Genomic DNA, 20,917 nt, shown 5'->3' on the forward strand with positions numbered 1-20,917 from the left:
TTTAAAATTAAAATAGCTGTCTTCTATAATTTATTTGCATTTATCCTCTCCTTTATCATGAAACACTAGACACTGATAAAGCAAACATTCAAATTTAAAATAGAACTAGTTTAATGGGATATGAAACTCCTCTCTGCTTTGAAAATAAGAGCTTTCAATACACAGAGTATATAGTAGGGGCCTATTCATGTGTGGATGTTGTAATGTTCATTTTACTTGTTCCAAATATGAGGAAAACATTAACTGACCTGTTTTCGATTGCAGGTTCCTTCTTGGTTCCTCAGGGCCTTCAATTGGTTGATCAGCAAGGAAAACTCGTGCCTGGTCTACAGCATTCAGAATGGTTTGCTCTTTATCCTTCAATTCATGCCTAAGTGCCTTTTGCAAAGGAAAACAAAAGTTTCATTTGTAACCTAATGTTGTGTACAACAAACAATGTAGCATCCTCTTCATTTTCACCCTTCTCCCCAGACTATCTAGTGAGTGACTAATAGCCAATGTTTAATTCAGGCTGCAAGTGAAAATGTAAATTTTGCACAAGAAAGACAAAAGGAAATTAATTTTGATTGAGACGTGATTTTGCAGAGCTAAGTTAAATGTGTGAGTACAAGAAAAATTATGATAATGGGCTTAAAATATTCACCTAAGTAAAATTATTATATTTGAACTGACACAAAAACATACTTTAAACCTTTCATTACTCCCGGCAGGACTGCTAGCATATAACAGAATGCTTTAACAGACTTTTTTCTTTTGTTAATAGAATGACAAAAAAATTACATCCAATGAAATAGCAGAAGATAATTTCACAACTGGCCATGAGACCTGCAAGAGCATTTTGCATTCGTTAGAATATGTTAAGTAAAAATATAGAAAATTAAGAAGCGAAAACAAATCAAACTACATGGTATCAAAACTCAACTGAACAGAACAGATGGAAGACAGTCTCCAATTAGCCTAAGATATTTTCAGCCTGTTACACCAAGGCAATTACAATTTTTCTCCAAGAGGTTTTTCATGCAAATATTATTAAATCTCCATTTTTTTCTCTAGCATTTGTTCTGTATTTAAGAAGGGTTAAAATATAACTTTTTGCTCAAAAAGATTTTGTGTTTAGGAGCAGTGAATTCTGATACGCCTTTCTACATCACATTTTGCTCCATATAAAATGTTATAACTTTGAAAACTATCACTGCCAGAGAAAAATACTTTGCTTGAAATACTTGCATTTACTACTATCACTGAACATCCAAAATAGCATAATGTTAAGGCTGCATTGTATAAGTTCTGCTTTAAAATGATTTCTGCGCCATTTATTTTAATATCTCTAATCAAAACTTTAAATATTAATTTTACTAATCTAGTCCACCCATCCTTTACCAAGCCAGAACCCAAACCTGAAACCTTTCAGTACACAGGAAAATACTAATCTTCTTGCCTATTCTCTTCAGAGCCACTGGTTATCATTTTTTGGTAACTTGTGGAAGTCAAGAGAGGTCCCAGACTGGAAAAGGGCAAATATATAAATGCTTGTCTTCAAGAAAGGGAAGGAGGATCCAGAAAATTACATAATAGTCAGTTTGGTATGAATACCTAGAAACATTACGCAGCAGGTCATCAAGGAACTAAGTATCTGGGAGAGAACAAGGTGATCAGGAACAGCTGGCATGGATTCACAAGAACAAGTCATGCAGAGAGTGACAACAATTATTAGGGCTAGGGACAGAAATTACACATAAACCGGTGAATAAGTGATCAGAAACTGGTTCAAATCTGTAGCACAAAGAAGATGAGTGCACATAAACTATTTTCAAAATGGCCAACGCTGGTTTAAGATAAACCTGGATGGATGTAGTATCAGACCTAGCTGATTTAGGTTAAATGCGGTTATTGAACTTCTATTCCAGATCCCCTCAGATTCAAGTTGACTCACACTGCCGCTGCATCCCAACATGCTTTGCACCTCCCACTCAACCTCAACCCTCCCTGGGGCAGACAGCTTAAGCTTAAGCCCAGCAGGGAGGTGTGCTCTAACGTCCCCCCTGGCTTCTGGCCTGATCCAACGCAGGCATGTGGCTGCATTTCTGTATCAAAAATGAATGTCCGCTTACTTGCTTATCAGTTCAATCGACGCAGCTTACACTAACCTGCAAAGACTGAATTCACTAAGCCTTAGGCTTTTTGACTGTCTGTAGGTTAAAAGAACTGGGATTATTTAGTCTGGAGAAAAAAAAAACCAAAACTGAGGGGGATTTGATAACAATCTTCAAATACCTGAAGAATGATTATAGAGGACAGAGACAAACTATTCTCTGTTGCCCCAGTGAACATAACAAGGAGCAATGGTTTTAAACTGCAACGGGAAATTTAAGTTGGATATTAGGAACAACTTTCTCTTTCTGAGGGTGGTTAAGCATTGGAACAGGCTATGCAGAGAGGTTATGAAGCCTCTATCCTTCTTTTTTTTTTAAAGTTTTTAAAAGCAGGTTAGATAAACGCTTGACTGTTCAGTCAGGGATGATTCTGCCTTGAGCAAGTAGTTTGTCTACATCACCTCCTGAGGGCCTGCTCCAACCTTATTCTTCCAGGATTCTAGTTCTCATGTCCTTGCACACACGAGAGCAAAGTTTTCCTTTTAGAACACACATGGTCATTATAAAGAACTCCAAGGAGAACATTGTGCATGCTATTAAATATCTCCTGCACACTTAACATTATGGAACAAGTGATAAAGTGTGAAAGCTCAGTAGGGGTTTGGCCCTTGCAGGACTGCTCATTTACGTGCACACATTGGTAGGATCAGGTTCTAAATTTAATTAAGTCCTCATTTTAAGCCTGTTCCAACTTGAGGGTTAGGGTTTTACACCAAAGGACATTTTTATAAGAAGCAGTAATATATACTGGAAATGTTAGTTCAAAAGTCTGAAAGACTATTAAAGCCAGATAATCTTACATTGATTTTCTGTCTCATTTACTTTCTAATTTCTTACTAGAACATGGAGACACCACAAGTACATTTTAGAAACTGAGGTACACGGGAAGACTCCTTTCTTAATTCTTAGATTATGTCTTTTATACTAGCAGTGTCTCAAAAATCCAAAATATTTTCTCTAGGTAAGTCTAGCCTGCAGTAGAAATGTTCACTCACACAAAAAATAAAAGCACTCTTTTATTCCGCTTGCTGTATCCCACGTCAATTACGCTCAAGTATTTGTTTTTTAAGTTGGTGTGGGCATGCAAGATCATGTGGCAACTAAAGGTAGACAATCTGTCTTATAATTTTAAACTAAACTGCACAAAATTTTACAATATTAATGACAAGTTCTAAATTATAGATATTTAAAAGTACCCAGCTCTAATTTATAGAATTCTTTTTCTTAGTTCTATCTCAAGTCTGCACCAGTCTGGCTTTCTGCCTTTGATATCTATTATACCTGCTCTTGCCAAAGGTTTCATAAACAACTCTCAGAGTTTGTATGTCACCTTCTTTGATACTTTCAGCCAAGCTCATCTAAAATTTTTGTTCTCCTGGGGCTTTGTTGCTCTGTTCTTTTTCTCCATTTTGTCTTCAGTAATATATTTGGGGGTTATATTCTCCATCAATTTTTGATAAGTCACACAAAGCTCTGGCCTTCATACATTCCTTTGCTACCACATATCACCAGGTATCATATTCTAATAGTAATTATTTCTTCACATTCATGCTCTGCAAATTTACCAGACCTACTTCCATCCATCCAAATCCATGCCTCTATCTTTCTGAAACCTACTCTTGCCTAGTCACCAAACTAAACTCCATTTGGTAATAACTTGACCTCTGATTTTCCACACCCTCCCCCAGCTGGACCCAACCTCTGGAGATCATCTAATTTAACCTCCTACCTGAGGCAGGATCATCTCTATCCAAACCATGCCATACAAATCCTTGTCTAACCTATTATAAACACTATACAATCAACCCTATCATACAGCTTAACTCACTACAAGTAAATCAGGGAGACAACTGCTGCAAGAATTGTAAAAATAGGTTCAAGAGATCTACGGAAAAGAGCCACACTCCCTTGCTATAGAGGAAGACAAAATGGCCCATAGTCCACACCAATCAGACCACGTGGAAAAACTCCTTCCCAATCTCCCATGCTGATCAGTCTAAACCCTGAGCAAAGAAGCAAGACCCTACTGCTATGAACCTCCAGAAGTTCCCAGCAGAAGCATTGGCATACCCTAGTAAAAATCCATTCCCCTCCCAATACATAGGTACAGGAGAGAAAATAAAAATTCCTTCCCAGCCCCATGCGGCAACTGGCAAACCCCAGAAGCATGGGCAATACCGGTCATATAGCACAGGCATAGCTACTCCTAGATCATTCCTGAGAAATGCTTGTTCAACCTCTTATTGAACACCTCTAGTGATGGAGATTCCACAACTTCCTTAGGCAGTCTATTTCACTGTTTCATTCCTCTCACATAATTTCTGGACTGTCATGGCTACACTACAACTTTGCTCCTAGACTACTTAATAATAATCATAATAAGCACATATATACATTGATTATATATGCAAATAATTGTGTGTGCTCTGTTTTGCCACTGCTATCTTTAACAGAGACTTCGGGCATAAAATTAAAGAAGAAATTCATGTCTCTTAAATCAAGCAACATGCCCCAGTCAGCATCTGTATTTAAAATTCATGCAGAATACAGACCAGAATAAGGCTCTTAGGATAATGCTCATATCTTACCAATCCTAAAAGTACACTTTACCAATTCACAGCTGAAGTGGACGACAGGAGTACAGGTTCACTAACATATGCACACTGTAGTTTAGATTTTGGGATCCTCGGGTATAAAGCTTTACTTTCAAAATGTTTGTAGTCTGATTTATCATCAACATTTTCAGGACAATTTTGTTGAGAAAATAAAAATAAAAACCCTGGATATTTTATTTTGTTCCCAACTGAAAGAGATTCTATCAACATGAACTCAAAATTAATGCAGATTTTAAGCTGCAGATTTCCACCTTTGAATGTTTCAGAAGTATTTCTTCAGTGCAAGGTGCTCGTGTGAGGCTGGAGTCTGTGCAAAAGTCCCATCAAAGCTCTGAAACTGTACATGGATGGCTTTTCCTTTCTCTTTCTATCTTCCTTCAGACAGCAACTTATGAAGCTCCCTCATCATTACTCTAATTCACACCATGTAGAACTCTCATTTTTATTCTTTCTGTTTCATTCTTCCCCTTGTAAATGTTTAAACTGAGGCTGCCTTTAAATAAACTTAAATTATTTTTATCAAGAAAATGAGAAACACATAGGCTTTATGTATTCACAGTCTCTTTCCTTAATTTCACATCACTGATGGAGATTCTTCACTTGTACCTCTCCACTAAGAGATCCTTTAGCATGAAATGTACTACTCAAATTAAAAATATTAAAATGAAATTTAGGAGAAAAGTAGTAGTATCTTAATCATGCAACATGTCCCAGTACGTTTGGAGAATAGAACCTATTTCAAAACCAGCCATTCCAACCAGGTATGCTTATGCTCCCCCCCCCCCTTTTTTTTTTTTTTTTTTTAGCAATACTTGTTTTATTTGTTTGGGGGCCAGTGAACAAGAATACTGAGGAGAGTATTATATGCAAAAATAACCCAATATATCAGCCATATCTCATATGTCCTTCCAAACAAATATCTCTGCACTATAACAAAAATCCACTCATAAGTCTGCTCCCTAGCTCACATTTCATTAGTTTTGAGTAGAACAAAAACACAATTTGACTGGAAAATCAAATCTACAAGAAGACTACAGGGAATAAAAATATCAAGGGGGAAAGAAGGGGAGAAACTAGTGAGAAGCATAAAGAACTGTATAATCATACATTTTTCTACTACACTAAAATTTTTGGTATAATGCCTGAGAAGTGGATGGACACATTTCCAGGTTTTATTTTACAGTTCAGATTTCCAAACTAAAAGATCAAATGGATGTTCCAGCTGAGACAGAGGCACATTAATACAGTCCGCCTGGATAGTATACTTTCTCCACCCTGGCATCAAGAACTAATGTAGTTAAGACATGCACAGGGCTGATCCATAACTGCTAGATTTGAATCAAGTCTCGACTGTGATTGATGGGAAAGTAATGCTTCCACTGTAGCTGGCTAGAAAATACTACAGGGTACATCTACGGTTACTAAACAACAAATAGTCAGTTTGAAGTTCTGTACCTTAACTATAGGTCAAGTTTGTTTTTACCATGGCAACTCTAGGGTAACTTCTTTTCCTTGTATTTGTTTTGCATCAGACTGCTATAATTGAGATGGGTTAGAGCAGCAGCTGGCAACCTTATTTTAGGCTGCAGGCTGGAATGACTTGGTTCGGAGCAAAGGTGTGGGGATCGGACGGCTGGCACCACTGTTTTCCACACGGTAACACGGGGAAAGTTTCCACCCCTATCAGTTCTCTTCACCATGGCATGGGAAAGTGACCGCCACCAAAGCCTCCTGAAGCTGAAGCTGCCTATCTGCAGGCCAGACCTAATGGCTCCACAGGCTTCACCCAGCTCTCAGGTTATCTGCCAAACCTATGTAAGAGATAAATAACTTCACTGGCTGGAGGGGTACTAGACACCCATAGGAAGAAATCGTTTCAAAGTGAGTTATCTCACTTTGATGAATAAGCCCTGATGAAGGATGTCTGAAGTCTTTTAAAAGTACTGGTTCAAGCCTACAGGTAGAGGGACTGTTCTGACTGATTGGGACTACGGGAACCTAATACTACATTAGAAAACTCTACCTGCAGATTAAAATTCTAAGTAAAATTGTAGCCCAAAGTATTGTGGGGTTTTTTTCCCATTTGGTACCACAGAAATTTGTACCTTAACTGCTTATTAAGAATTTAGAGACAGATACACAGATCAAGCATTTTTGAAAGCCACATGTAATATGTTGATGTGTGTGCCTGGAAAAACACTGAGCACGTACATAATGTTACTATTAGGCACAGGCATGTAACTCTATTACTTTGTGTAATACAACACATTGTGATTATTTGCATATAAATGTAAAGGTACATCATATCCACAAAAACTCAGCTAATAGTTCAGAAATATTCTACACTTCATATTATGCCATTGCAATACCCAAATATATCAAGCATTTTAGATTAAATTTTTTCCATTAATGCTTTATCTCCATTATATAAAACTTGATGACAGATTATAAAGTCATAAATTCTTACATATATTTCAACTCATTGAATCTAGCATGATGTACTTACCAGACCTGAGTTTAAACAGCATTGATCAATAACACAACAATCCCCTCAGCTTTTAAACAATTCTTCCAGTTATAAACTGATTAAAAGCCCTACCACATTATAACACTGGTTTCTGTTGTTACATTTTACATAATGTCTTACAAAGAAATAACGGGACAGAACAAGTGTCAAATTCATTTTGCAGGATTTAGGAACATCCTTCTGAGGCCTTGAAAATAACAAAGTGTAATCCAAAAACCTACACACACACAATTCTTCTGTCATTTAATATTGGTTTTCTGAGGGCACAGAATGAACAAAAACCATAGACACCTGATTTATTACAATGATTATTCAATGATTTGCTGTCTATCTTGATTTGTTCTTCCTTCAATGGTTCTGAAATGTGTGGTTCACGCATTATACTTGGGATTTCCTGCCTAACCCTATAATAGTATATAAATCAAAGCAATCTAAGAGTATGTGTGTTATATCTTCATAAAAGATGTTTATGGTGATATAGGACTTCTCATATAAAATAACTCTTTTTGTTAGCCACCATGTTCTAACTTATAATTTATTCCCTGAATAACTAGGTTCAAAGAACTGACTTGCTTAAACCAAAGACTTCCAAGATTTCTGACAGCAATACTTTATAGCAGAAGACTCTTCTCTCTTGAGGACTCATAGTGCTTTAAAACTTAGACTATTCATGAATTTTGAATAGTCGCACACAGCACACAATTCCTTCAGAGTTACTTTCTTAAAATTACATTTCTAGCATAAGTGGGGTTTCAAATCCATGTTCTCCTGATTTATAGCCTTTATTTTTTTTGCCCTTTGAAATGTACAGGCATGTATAGAAGAAGTCAAGGAGCAGGTCTGTTTAATGGCCCTAACAGAAGATGGAAAAGCTAATTTTAAAGAAAACACATGGGATATTTCTTTAAAACAAAATGCATTTAAAATCAGGTTTTGTTATGTATCCATTTAGTGAAATAAAAGACACATGTTATTGGAACACAAATCTGTTTACTGCATTGTAGCTTTATGTGCCAAATAGCTCCACTAGTGTTTAATTACCCAGTCATTATTCTGTACCAGGTGCGGGAAAAGCTTCCGGTTTTTTTACATTTTGAATGGAAATAGAAAATTGTCAGGGGGACTGAGAAACATAGGGAAAAAACTGCTTTTAAAGAACACATAGGAATCGAGTGTGTGACTGGCAGCTGTGATATAACACATAATGTCTGTGCAGTTAAAGAATGAATATGATCCAATAAAAGAATAAAAAGACAAATGCAAGAACCTACAATAATTGTTTCTCCACAACAGCCAATGCGCCCTCCTAGGGTTTTGTGTTATGTAGAGTTTTGTATAAAAGTAAATGGAGTAGATGCCCTAGTCTATATGTGTTTGTGTATGTGAAAGCCAGGTATAAAGCAATTATGCAGTTGATAAACTATGCATTCATAAAGGAAGGAAAACATATTCTGTCAACCAGAAGAGATGAGTTTCACATCTCATTCTGACTTTGCAATCATCAGCATTCATCACCAAAACTGTAAACAACTCTGAGCTATTGTCCAATTTACTCTAAATAAAGCAGTTTACTCTGAGTTTACCTATTGTTACTTCAGGCTTCATTTACATTTCATCACTTACATTTAGTGTAAATTATACAACCCTTAAAGTGCAGATGCTACTTCAAAGAAAAATAAAGATAATCTTTCCCTCCCTGCCCCCCACTTACCAAGTACTTTACCATCTACAGTGATATAAAGCATATTAAAATCTAGTGACAAAGTGGGAAACCTAGTAAAGAAGGCCAAACATTACACTGACAAGATAGGAGGATGGCTGAGTTGCTAACAAGACTATCTTAAACTCCTTAGATTTTTATAGAGGTAATATGACTAGGAGATTAAGCTTTATGGGCCTGGCCTGCACATATGGCAAGAAACAGCTATTGAAAATGGGCAACAAAAGGTAAAGAAAAAAAATGCAGCTTTTCTCATTCTTTGAGCTTACTCTTTTCTGTCAGGTACACTTAACACTATATGCAAAAATTCAAGTGCTAACCTCTTCGCTAATGTTACTTGAAAAAAGCCCTCAGAATTGTTCAAGACCAATCATCTACAATCAACACCAACCTTCACTAACACTAAACTTTCTCCCCAGAGAACTTCATTTGATATCAGTTATAGAGAAAAATCAGTTACAATTTATGAAAGAGGGAAGGATTTGGGGGGGGGGGGGGGTCAAAATTCCTTCTCCAAATGGCTTTTTGTGTAGTTGGTATACTGACAGTCATGCTCATAGCTATGCTTATAGTTTGGAAGAAGTGTTTATCATTTGTTGAAAGTGAAGTTATTGTGGGTGAGGATAAAGTAGATCTTTGCAACATGTTGCAAATATGAATGGACTCCATGTTCTTTGTAGATATTTAAGGCAGCAGTGCTTTTATGGTGACATTCACAGTTGCAAATATGGCCTTCTCAGAGAGGTGGTTGATGTTCTGGTTTCTGTTAAGGAAGTCTAAGGTCTCTGAAAGAATAATCCCACTTATATAGTTCGTCCAATAAAACACATCACCCCCAGAAAGTCCTTCTGTCTCTCACTATTCCAGGAACATCACAGCTACACCACCACTTCAACATTACTTAGAATTTAAGATGATACTTGTGGGAAAAGAGAGTATGAAACTGGTGGTCACCTATTAGGGAACAGCAGACTGTCATCTTAACTAGGTCTCAACCTTAATTTTCTGCTAAATTATTTAAAAATACACAAAATATTTAAAAAAACTAAAAGCATCACTGTTCAGTTAGATTTCTTAGTTTTTACTGATCTTTTAAACACAACTGAGTACAGTAGTTCATGCTATGAGGAGTCCTGTTCAGTTTATTGGCAATTCTTATGACATTAAGCACTATGCCTTGCAGGAAATGTCTGGGCAAAGACCTGTTAGAACATACTTGCTCTTTGGGGAAGAGACACTATCTTCCAAAAAGTTTAAGAGTCACATTATAGATATTATAGAAACAAGAAAGAAAATATTAATAATTTATTTCTGCCCTAGGAAACCGATTTCTCTAAATGTCATTAATTCCCTAGACATTTGATATTTATTATGCACAGGCTACAACTATGAGTTTTCCTTGACTATGAATATCATACTAGGACAACTTATGTTCTCATTGGGATATGGGGGATATGATAATTATATCATCATAGTATTTTATTATAATTATTCCTCATGATCCATTGAGATTTTCTAATATTTTCTTTGTGGCCTGATTTTATGTGGAGTTACAGATGCAGTTAGATCTTAGTGTTTAAATTACTACTTGGAAGGACCATGAAGTTATAAAGTATTATGGAGTATTATTAATATTTATAAAAATATAGGAAATTGAAATTCTCCATCTGTATTCTTCTAGGTACTAATATAGTGCATCAAATATTAAACATTTCTGGCTTTACCCAAGACTATTATTCTTTCACTTCCACATGAAGAAGCAACTTCAAAAAGGTAGAAGCTTATTTGCTACTGCTGTTTTAAATAAAGCAGGATTTTGGGGCCTCATTTTCAAATGGTCACCCACAACAATCTTATGGAGACTTCTGAAAGAATATACCAATTCTTTGAGGGATCTGAATACATTTAATATTAAATCAAAATATAGATACAGACTTTCTTTTAATATAGGCCATGTATAGAAGTTTGGTTTCTACCATAAATACCACCCTTCTCTTGGTAGAAACCCAAAGCATACAAATGTTCAAACTCTTCTCCTGGACAAAAAATGGTGGGTCCAGGAGAAAGCTAAGCTGGCTTGGACAGCTGTAGCCACAGAAGCAATTTAAAAGCTAGCTGGGCTGAAAAACGGGTTTGGAGAGGCTCTCCTCAGGCTAGCAAAGGATCCACCCACTCCTCACTCGAGTTCCAGGTGTTTGGACCAGGTGGGGACTTTGCCATGGGGCTCAGTTACTCAGTTCCTGATACTGCCCCCTGTCTGCTTTTACTCCGGAGTCCCCAGAGTAAGAAGGCAGTAGGGGATTTTCCCAGCTGCTCCAGTCCCCCCTGGAATGGGAGAACTGAAGCAGCCCACACTTTCCCCAGATCACGACCATCCTGGTCTCAGAAAGGCACAAGGGCCAAAAGAAGACTGAAAGTGGACTGGCATACAAAGTAGAAATTTTCCACTGCTACAACTGAATGTGCACAGCCACCGTCTGCTTTCACACTACATATAACTGAATGTCTTTTGTTTTTTCGCCAGAAAAATAAACATAGGGTTATTTTTTTTTCTGAGAACACAATTTAAGCACAAAGCTAGCTATCTGAAAAAAGAGAAAATACCTACCCTTTAAAGAGAAAGAAATGTCACAGTGTATGAATGCAACAGCATCTAAATAAGGCTAGAAACCAAGAGAAGCATTGCTTAATTGAGTAAAGGTTACAAAATATGAGGCATAATGATGTTCGTTATTTGCTTTTTAGCACCAATAATTTTACATAATTGCACCACGTATTTCCCAGCTCATTGAAATGAGATGTTATTGTTTGTATTTTTAGGTCAACAATTGTTTTAACTGAGGGAAAGGCCTTAGTTTGTTGCTAAAAGGTTTGAGGGGCCTTGTTGGGCATGAAGTCTCCTTCTTAGCCAATGGGAAGTTTGTTATGACTATGAAGCAAAATTTTAAGAAGAATCCTGGCAAATGGCTGTCATACTCCCAGAGGCTGGTTGGTGCTTAAGATCTTTGTTGTGCCATAAGAGTAATCTGGAAGAGTAAGACTGCACTGCAGCAGTGCAAATTCCCAGCTGTACAATTTACATCAGCCCTCGGAAGTACATTCACCTTGAATTCCTTAGTCTGCAGAGATCCTACTGGAGGTGTCATCTGTACAACTTACATACTAGGTGGTTTACAGGTTTGTTTTTTTAGAGAAATCCTTACTTAATACTGAACATCTACCTTACTTTCTAGTTATACAGCCAAAGCTAGGAAGGGTTCCCCTGCTTTCCTGACTCACCATTACCTGAGCCACAGTTTCTATCAATGACAACTTTGGCATAAAGCACTTAATGGAGTGGGAACCTTTGTTTTCTTTCAATACCTACTCTTTAACAGAGAAAATGAAGAGTAAGAAATTAAAAGAATGGAACATAACAAGGCCTGCTGAAATACAATTCCGTTTTTGTTTTGTTTTTTGCTTGTCCCACTGATTTCAAAGCTAAATCAGCATACACTGGTCTACAGCCATTATAATATGACAGCTAAAAAGGCAGAAGAATCATTAAATTTGATAGCACTAATAAAACTACACAAAAAAGTGGATGGAAACAGACTCACTTTACATTGATATGCAAAGGAAATAAAAAATCTTTCTTACAGTGCTTTAAAAGAGATCATCTGGTTAACATCCCTAAATAAACATTTAATATAAAAATTCATATTGGTTCTATCCCACTGACAGCAAAAATGACACCTGAGTCGCAGTCTGGAGTGTGCATGCTAACAACTAAAAAAGGGCCCTCTCCAGGGTTCCCTGCAGGTAGTAAATCATGTCCCCAGTGGGATTTAAAAAACACATACAGAGATAGAAAAGAAAGGCTGTAATGACTTCAGCCTCTTCCATATCTTGGTACTGCTCTATCTTCATTAGGCTGGACAGAAGAGGGCTGTAGAGAGGGCAGCTTTTGACATGTTTTACACTCCTTGGCGGAAAATGCCTGCCAGTATTTTCTCAACCTCACAGTGTCAGTTCACAGGAATGTTAACTACCATTTTAAAAATTATTATTCTGAACAATTATAATTACACCAACACATTTATGCCAAATAATCACAACCTATTTGCAGGAACTAGAATTAATTCTATTACCTACTTCTAGTGCAGAAACATGACAACCTTACTAGACTAGCAACTCTACGAAGGCTAGGATTTTTTTATTGTTTTGTGGCACAGCTAGATTTAGGGATGGGACACAAAGGCTAAGAACAGAGGTTGCATTTGCCCTGGAACAACTTGTGCCTGTGTTTGTCACAGAACAGAAAAGTCCCAGGATTGGGGTGTACACTAATAAGATCTAGTGAGTACCTCAATGCACTGCTGCTTTTCAGCCATATATATCCTTTATATAACAATACAAATGTCTTGGTCCTAAACCTTACCCTTGACAACTGGTGTACTCTCTTGGTTGTCCCTATATTATTGGCATGGGTAGACAAGGAAATATGGCAAAGAAATCTAAACTGAAAACTAGTATGGGATCTAATAATTCTATAATTGTAATAATTCTTTTTAATAAGTTCATATTATTATGTTCCATGCCTCAATTTAAAAACAAGCTTGTAGTTGAGGAAAGAAGGGTCAAGAGAGATACCTATGTGCACTTTAAGACAAGATGAACTTCTAGCATCAACAAATATTTGAATACTTTTTTTTATACATCAACAAAGGTGGGATTGCTGGTGACACCCAGGAGGCCCATATAAAGCTGAATGAGATAGGATTAATGAACAGGGCCTGGGGAACAAGCAGAGTGCCTGCTTGTGAGGGACAGTCTGAAGACAAAGACCAGTGGAAGAGCTTTGAGGACTCAGGAGCTGGGCAGACTAGGAAGGAAACAGCCAAGTAACTTTGGGGTGCTCAGGGCTGTGCGGAGCAGATAGGGATAGAGGGACTGCTTAACCCAGGGGCAAGCAATTATTTTGCATGGAGAACAACTTAACAAGATTTGGTGAGTTTGAGGGCTTCATGGGTAGCCTCGCTCCCTGACAGCTGCCCTGCCCCCTGGTCACCATTTTGGCACTGGATGCTTCACCCCTAACTCCTGGCTGTTGCCACTGGAAGCCCCTCCCCTTGTCCCCCAAAAATAGTCCCTTTGGGAGGGGGGGTTGCCATCTTAGAATCAGAAAAAAAAAACAAATTGTACACTAAAAGTCAAACACCAACTATAACATATTTTAATTTTATTACAAAAAATATTTTTGTCCACGTGCTGGAGCTGGCTGCCTTCCCCGCCCGACATGGCTTCAGCACGTGGAGCTTCCCTCCCGTGGTGTGCAAGTACGAGGGTTGTGCATGTACAACAGGGAGCACCGGTAACATAGATGCCCCAACAAGGGCTGCACTCCCCACTATGATGTGCAGCACTGGCTGCAGCTGGGCACTAGTGCCCCAAACATCCCACCTGCTGCTGATGGTGCCACCGCTGCCTACGGGAGCTATGCACCAGGGGATGGGGAGTGTGGGGGGGACCCTAGGGGGACCCCACTCCCCACCCTCACACTGCCCACCTGAGCTCCATGCTACCTGCCCTGGCCATGGGCACCTCACTCCCACTCTTGTGAGTGGAAAGGCTGGATAGGGTGCCACAGGACAGATGAAAGTTCCCACTAGCCATATTTTGTACCCCCCCCAGCTTAACCCTTTAGAGGGGGCAAAGAACCCTGGCTGGGTGGCTTTTGTCCCAATAAATACCTTTATTCAAGAGGTACTGTTTCTCTGGTTGGTACTCTGATTTATACTTGTCCTCCACAAGAGAAAGTCTCTCCCAGGAGCTGAACCAGAAGCTATCTTCTTGAGTCAGGGCCACAGAACAACCAGAGGGTTAGGGGCCAAAAGGCCAAGGTTTCTGAGGAAAGAGCCAGAGCTCTTCCCCCCTGCTCTAGAAGTCACACCTCAGCTGGCTTCAGGGGGCACTATCAGAGACTGGACCAGGCAACAATGGTTCCAAACAGGATCCCCTGGAGGACCCACTGAAACTGACCCAAGACCCAAACAACAGGAGCACGCTGGAAAACATTTTTAAAGCGCTTATGGGATTTATGAGAACACACTCCATTGCAGGTGGAGTTACAAAATGCTACTCATTGAGTAAAAATGACAATTCCACAAAATCTAGAAGCCTTAGCCTTCTATCATTTTTCAAAGCTAAACAGTCTTGAGAACCAGTTCCCAAAAGTGCTCCAAGTGAAAAGTATAATGGTCTTTAAGTGTAATAATGTTTTTAAGAAAGGGGATATATTCCACAGCATTCCATTCTCCTTAGTCCTTTCTTTCTTTTTTTTTTTTTTTTAAGAAAAAGCAAGATTTGTAATTGCTCTTTGTTTACACAACTGTATGTGATAGATTTTAAAGAGGTTTAATTAAATGCAACTTAATGGAAAAAATTGATCGGCCAACTGAAGCACATTAGATACATGCCAAAAGAAATAATGACAGACACTCTGGCAGCTCGAACACTCTTTCAGAAAAGTAAAAACAAATCTATCATTTACACTGGTAGAAAATGTATTTTCTAATGTTGAACACTGTCAGGAAACAAAAACCCAAGGCATCTTCCAACACAGAGCACTAAACAAGTTGGTTTAATAATACCAACTTAACTGCCATCATAATGAATTAATGATGACTACTCTCCAGGATCTAGATATATGATGTTTGAATAAACTCCATTCAGCATGGAGCTCTAGATGAAATACATCATGATTTTAATTAAGTATCATTCTTCAGAGTAGCAAAGAGGAGTCAGTCCCTTAGAGTGACTTATTCCAGATGCAGCACTGTAGCAATTTGATGCCTTTGTATATATTTGCATGAGAACAATTATCCAGACAGGCATATTGATATCAGGACTCCTACTGAGAGCTCTGCCTTCTAAGGAAAAACAATAATAAAATGGCAAACACCAATACTTTTCAAAATGTTAACAGTCACTTCAAAAATACTTTTCCCAAAATATTTCACATGCCATCATCTAGGATCAATATGTTAAGAGGAGGGAGTTATACTATCAAATAGAAATCTTGTCCGCCTCAACCAATTGCTCAGCAAATTTGCAAGTGAACAGTCTAAGCATATAATATAGCCCCTTCTTCACAAGACAGGAGTATGCTGGATTTATAAGGTTATCTGCTTTGGGGAGGCAAAGCAAGAAATTCTGTGTCCTCTACTGACCCTGATTAGTTTTAGACTGTTAAACTGCACTATATACAGGACATATTACCATAGGCTGGAACAAATTTTATGACTATTATATAAACCCCAAACAGGTTTTATAATGGAAGTGCTGACACTATTTCAAATACAGCATCCATGCTTTATGGGCAGTGATCGGTACAGACCGGCTGTTAGTGACATACTAGGGATAAAATGTACATAGACTTGCATATCTTGAGCACCTGACAAAGCAAGCTGTTGCTAATGAAAGTTTATGCCTCTCTAAATTAGTCCAGGGCTCTCCAATTTAAAAGCGGACAGGAGCTGCATGCCATGTAGGCTGGGCTAGCAGGAGCTGCACTGTTGTAGTCACAGGCCCCTGGGCTGCACGCCCCCTTCCACCCCTGCACTGTGGAAAGCCACTGCACTGAGCCTGCCAGCGGCACACCCTCTCCTCACCATGAATGTGGACAGCTACCACCTCAGTTTCACCACCAACCTCAGCACTAGGCTGTACCACCATGCCTCCGCGCCCCCTAAAGCAGGAGCAGGAGGGAGAGAGGGGGAGCCTAGGGCACTTGTATACATAAGGGGGTTTTAGTCCTTAGGGTTGTATTCTATGCCTCCTAAACTGAAACAGAGTATTTAATTGAAACAGTGGGTTTTATTTTTCTGTCACTGTATATATGTTACTGTCCTAGTGTCCACAGGTGCGCACTGAAGGCAGAAATGGCAAGGAGCCTGATCTTTTTTTTTTTTTTTTCCTAGCAGATCCTGCCTGCCTCTCCCACAGCCAGGGGGCCATTAATCTGTCAGCTCACCCCCCCCCGGCCATGGGAGAGATGGGCAGGCACCGCAGAAGAAAAAAGAAGATCTGCCCCCTCACCACCTCCGCCTTCAGCAGGCTCCTGTGGCTGGCAGGATATCTGGGGCTGCCTGAACAGGGTGGCTTGCCCCTGGGGCAGCACTGGGAGGCAGCAGGAGGCCAGTGGGGTATACTGGTGCTGGAGAAGGAAGTGGAGACAATGGACTGGGTGCTGGAAGCCTAGGTGGTCTCAGTAAAGCTACCAACCTGCCTAGGTGAAGCTACCATTCTGCCCTGTGCACTGTCTCCACCATCTTCTCCACCTGCCAGCACACCTAGCTGTCCTCCTGCTGCTTCCCTGTATTGCACCAAAGGCAAGCCAGCCCATTCCTGGGGATTCCCAGGCATCCTGCTAGCTGCAGGAGCCTGCTGAAGGCAGAAACTGTGAGAGGCCAGATCCTTTTTTTTGGAGGGAGCCTGCCTGCCTCTCCTGCGGCCAGGGTTGAGCTAATGGCTGCAATATTCCAGGTTGCAACAATGCAAATAAAACTACACTGGGATGTAGCTTAGTTTGCAACAATGCAAACTCATTTTAAACTCCCAAAACTCACGTACGTGTAATGTGTGATGCCATAAAGCCACACAACGGGAAATTTTCATCACATGTTCATCCTGACATCGTCACATATACAAATGACCCTAGAGACTCCAGCTGCTAATGCAGCTGGAGCAACAAGGAGAGAGAGAAGAGGAGGAGAAAGCAAGGTCAGCCTCATGAGAGGGATTATCTGATGGTTTATCACAATCAATTTGCAAATTATTTCTTAGAGTCTTTAGTAAGCATGAACAGGCAGTCTGGGGGTGCCAATCTGCACTGCCTTCTGCCAGATTTCAAGTGGTTAGCATCCCACATAAGCGCAGAAAGCACATATTATGTAAGGGTGCCATGGTTCAACTAGACATCAGCAGACAATTCTAGGGACCAACTGCAGGCAGAACACATGGCTTGACACTGCATCACTAATTCTAGGTTGAGGACTGCTGCTGGAAACATTTTCATTAGTGGAGACCTTGCCAAAGCTAATTACTCCTCCCTTTCAGTTTCTAAAAGGAAGCCACAGCAGTTATTTCCAATGCCTTAGCCAGCTAAATGAATAGTTACTAAAAATTAAATCAGCACTTGGCTCCCAGTAAACTGAATCTCTCTCTTTTCCAGTAATGTGTGACAATACAAATAATGACTGGCTGCAAATGCAATAACAGTAAAACACTGTTCAACAAGAAGTATAAATAGCTCTCAATACTGTCACTCCAAAGCATTTGGCATAATCCAGAAAACTATTTTTCCCCTCATAGGGCCATTCTTCACTGCATTTGCCCCAGCCACCATTTCATGTGTCACATTATACACCTTCATTTTCATCTCTTCCCATTTTCATAATCACCTTTCAACACCTCTAAGATGTCTCTCTGTTTCAGCCTCCTTCCGCTCCTGCCAGACTTTGTTCCTCACTTGTCAATAGCCTCTTGATTTTTTAAAGGAGTCTTATAACAGATGAAATCTATAGATCCTTAATAAAGATGCTTATTCCATCCAGATGGTAGTGATGACAATGTGATGAATTAGATATATTTTTCAACTCCCTCTCTCAGGACTCCTGCTAATATTCTAAACATTTGGTCACTGTTTTGAAAACCCATGGTAAAACAAACACCACGAAAAAATGTGATATAAATTGTTTTCTTATCTCCAAATAGACAGTATTTCTCCACATTACACAAGGATGGGAAATTTTAAGTTCTGGGCCACTGAGGAAGTTAAATTTTAATATACCTGCTGTCACTGGTAGAGGGAGGCATTATGGAGATGGGACTCTCCCTTTTCCAATGGAATACTGCATTTGATTCTTTCTTCAAGTTAGTTGGTCCTATTTGAATCACAGGTTTTGGGAACTTGGAAAGGCAGAATTCAGCTCAAAGTCTAGTGCCAGAGAGGACAACCAAATAAAAACAAGTAGGGAAAAAACAGGAGTGAGAACCTGCGATTCCTTACATCGATGATCAGGCAGATAGCACAGGAGAGTTAAAAAAAAAAAAAAAAAAAAGGCAAGGAATAAAGAGCATCTTATTCTTTTACTTCTTAGGGAAGCAGGAACTGATTTAAGGCTAGAAGTAGAATTAGGAGCTTTTGCTCCTTACCTCAGATAGGTCTGTGTATATAATAATATAGCTTAACTGTGTGACAGTCTTTATCTTGCTTTATTATTTCTTGTTCACTCCCCTGAATTAAACTGGCCAAAGATAATGGTTTTGATCCTTCTACATGAAATTCTAAACCACTGAAATGATGACATTTCACTAAAAAGGGAATACTAGTAGAATATGTAACGGATAGGCATCCTGTCCCACAATAGGGAAATAGGAACACAATACTTCTGGGTCTATGGTGTAAGCTTTAGTTAAACCAGAATAAAGACCCTAGAAATAATTTGCAAATTGACTGTGATAAATCATCAGATTACATAGTCAAGCCCTCTTATTACAGAGAAGGGCCATCTGCATGATCAAGGGCCTGGGGGATAGGCCTTATGAAAAGAGACTTCAGGAACTGGGTTTGTTCAACCTGTGTAAGAGAAGATGGAGAGGTGACCTGATAGCCACCTACAAGTATATCAGGGCAAACATCAAGATCTAGGGAAGAAACTTCAGAAAGGCACCCCTTGGGAGAATGAGGTCCAATGGACACAAGCTACTTGTGGAAAAATTTAGGCTGGACATGAGAAAAATTTTTTTTTTCTGTAAGCGTATCTAGAACTGGAACATACTCCCAGCAGAGGGGGTGCAGTCACCATCCCTGGAGGTCTTCAAGAGGAGGCTGGACAGGTACCTCATTGAGCTTGTTTGAGCCCAATTAAACTCCTGCTCATGGCAGGGGACTGACTGGACTCAATGACTTTATAGGTCCCTTCTGGTTCTTGTATTCTATGATTCTATGGTTATCCTAATAAATTTGTCACTTGATTATTTTACTTATTCTGGTAACTGGATTTTAAACTTTTTTTTTAAAGACACTTAAAAAAAGAATCTTTAATTATAAGTGAGATCATCTTCCTCCTTTGCCTATTTCATGGTTTTTCATAATAGCTGTTCAAAATAACCATGCCCCTAGATGAGAAATGAAATTATATAATGTGGTTTTATTGCAAATTTAAAGAAAGGCCAAGTCCCCTTATACAACTGGCAATAACTGCTATCTGGAGCCCAGCAAAGTATCTTTGTTCCACTGATGCACAGAAATATGTAATATTAACAGATTTTTAACTTAATTAATACAAAATTGACTAATACCTGGAAAACACACTTATATTAAATGGGTTCAACTTTAGAGGTACTTTCACAAGAGGTTGCTACTTAAGGCAGTTTTGAAACACATTCATAAAATAAGCTTATACACTTCATTTCTTTGCCACTTTTGTTGCTAGCATGTGCACGTTTTTGTTTTGCTGCCTTTGTTGTTGTTATAAGGCCAGCACATTTTCCATGGAGCACCTATTTTAAATAAAACTGCTCTCATAAGACTTTAGAGCCACAGCATGTATGTACTGGAAATGTTGCCTCACTCTTCAAAATGGAACATTTTCTGAGCCTTTTCTCCTTTGACAGTTGCTATATTAATTTCTCTTAGTTTTCCAGAATTTCTTCACAGACAACGTTTACCCATATATGCATCCAAAGCCAAACAAACCCTGTAGGCTAATTATGCTATTGTACTTTTTAAGTTTTATTATTATTGTTTTATATAATGATAAGTGGATAAGACTGATAAGGTACATAGGAAAAAAGGAAAAGATTAAGAAATGCTAAAGCTAAAATAATAAATTAAATGAGGTCTCATATAGGAAAA

General features: G+C 38.8%; 1 protein-coding gene across 5 annotated transcripts in view; it reads right to left on the reverse strand.

Moving 5' to 3' along the window:
* The window catches only part of UTRN (utrophin), a 541,506-nt gene that overhangs the window by 138,310 nt on the left and 382,279 nt on the right, over window positions 1–20,917 (reverse strand). For all 5 annotated transcript variants that reach the window (XM_019550130.1, XM_019550131.1, XM_019550129.1 and 2 more), the window contains one exon: window positions 249–378. In XM_019550130.1, the coding sequence (XP_019405675.1) occupies window positions 249–378 (130 nt within the window). The remainder of the gene's footprint in view (window positions 1–248; window positions 379–20,917) is intronic.

This window comes from Crocodylus porosus, unplaced genomic scaffold, assembly GCF_001723895.1.
Source record: "Crocodylus porosus isolate Cpor-Errol unplaced genomic scaffold, CroPor_comp1, whole genome shotgun sequence".
NCBI lineage: Eukaryota > Metazoa > Chordata > Crocodylia > Crocodylidae > Crocodylus > Crocodylus porosus.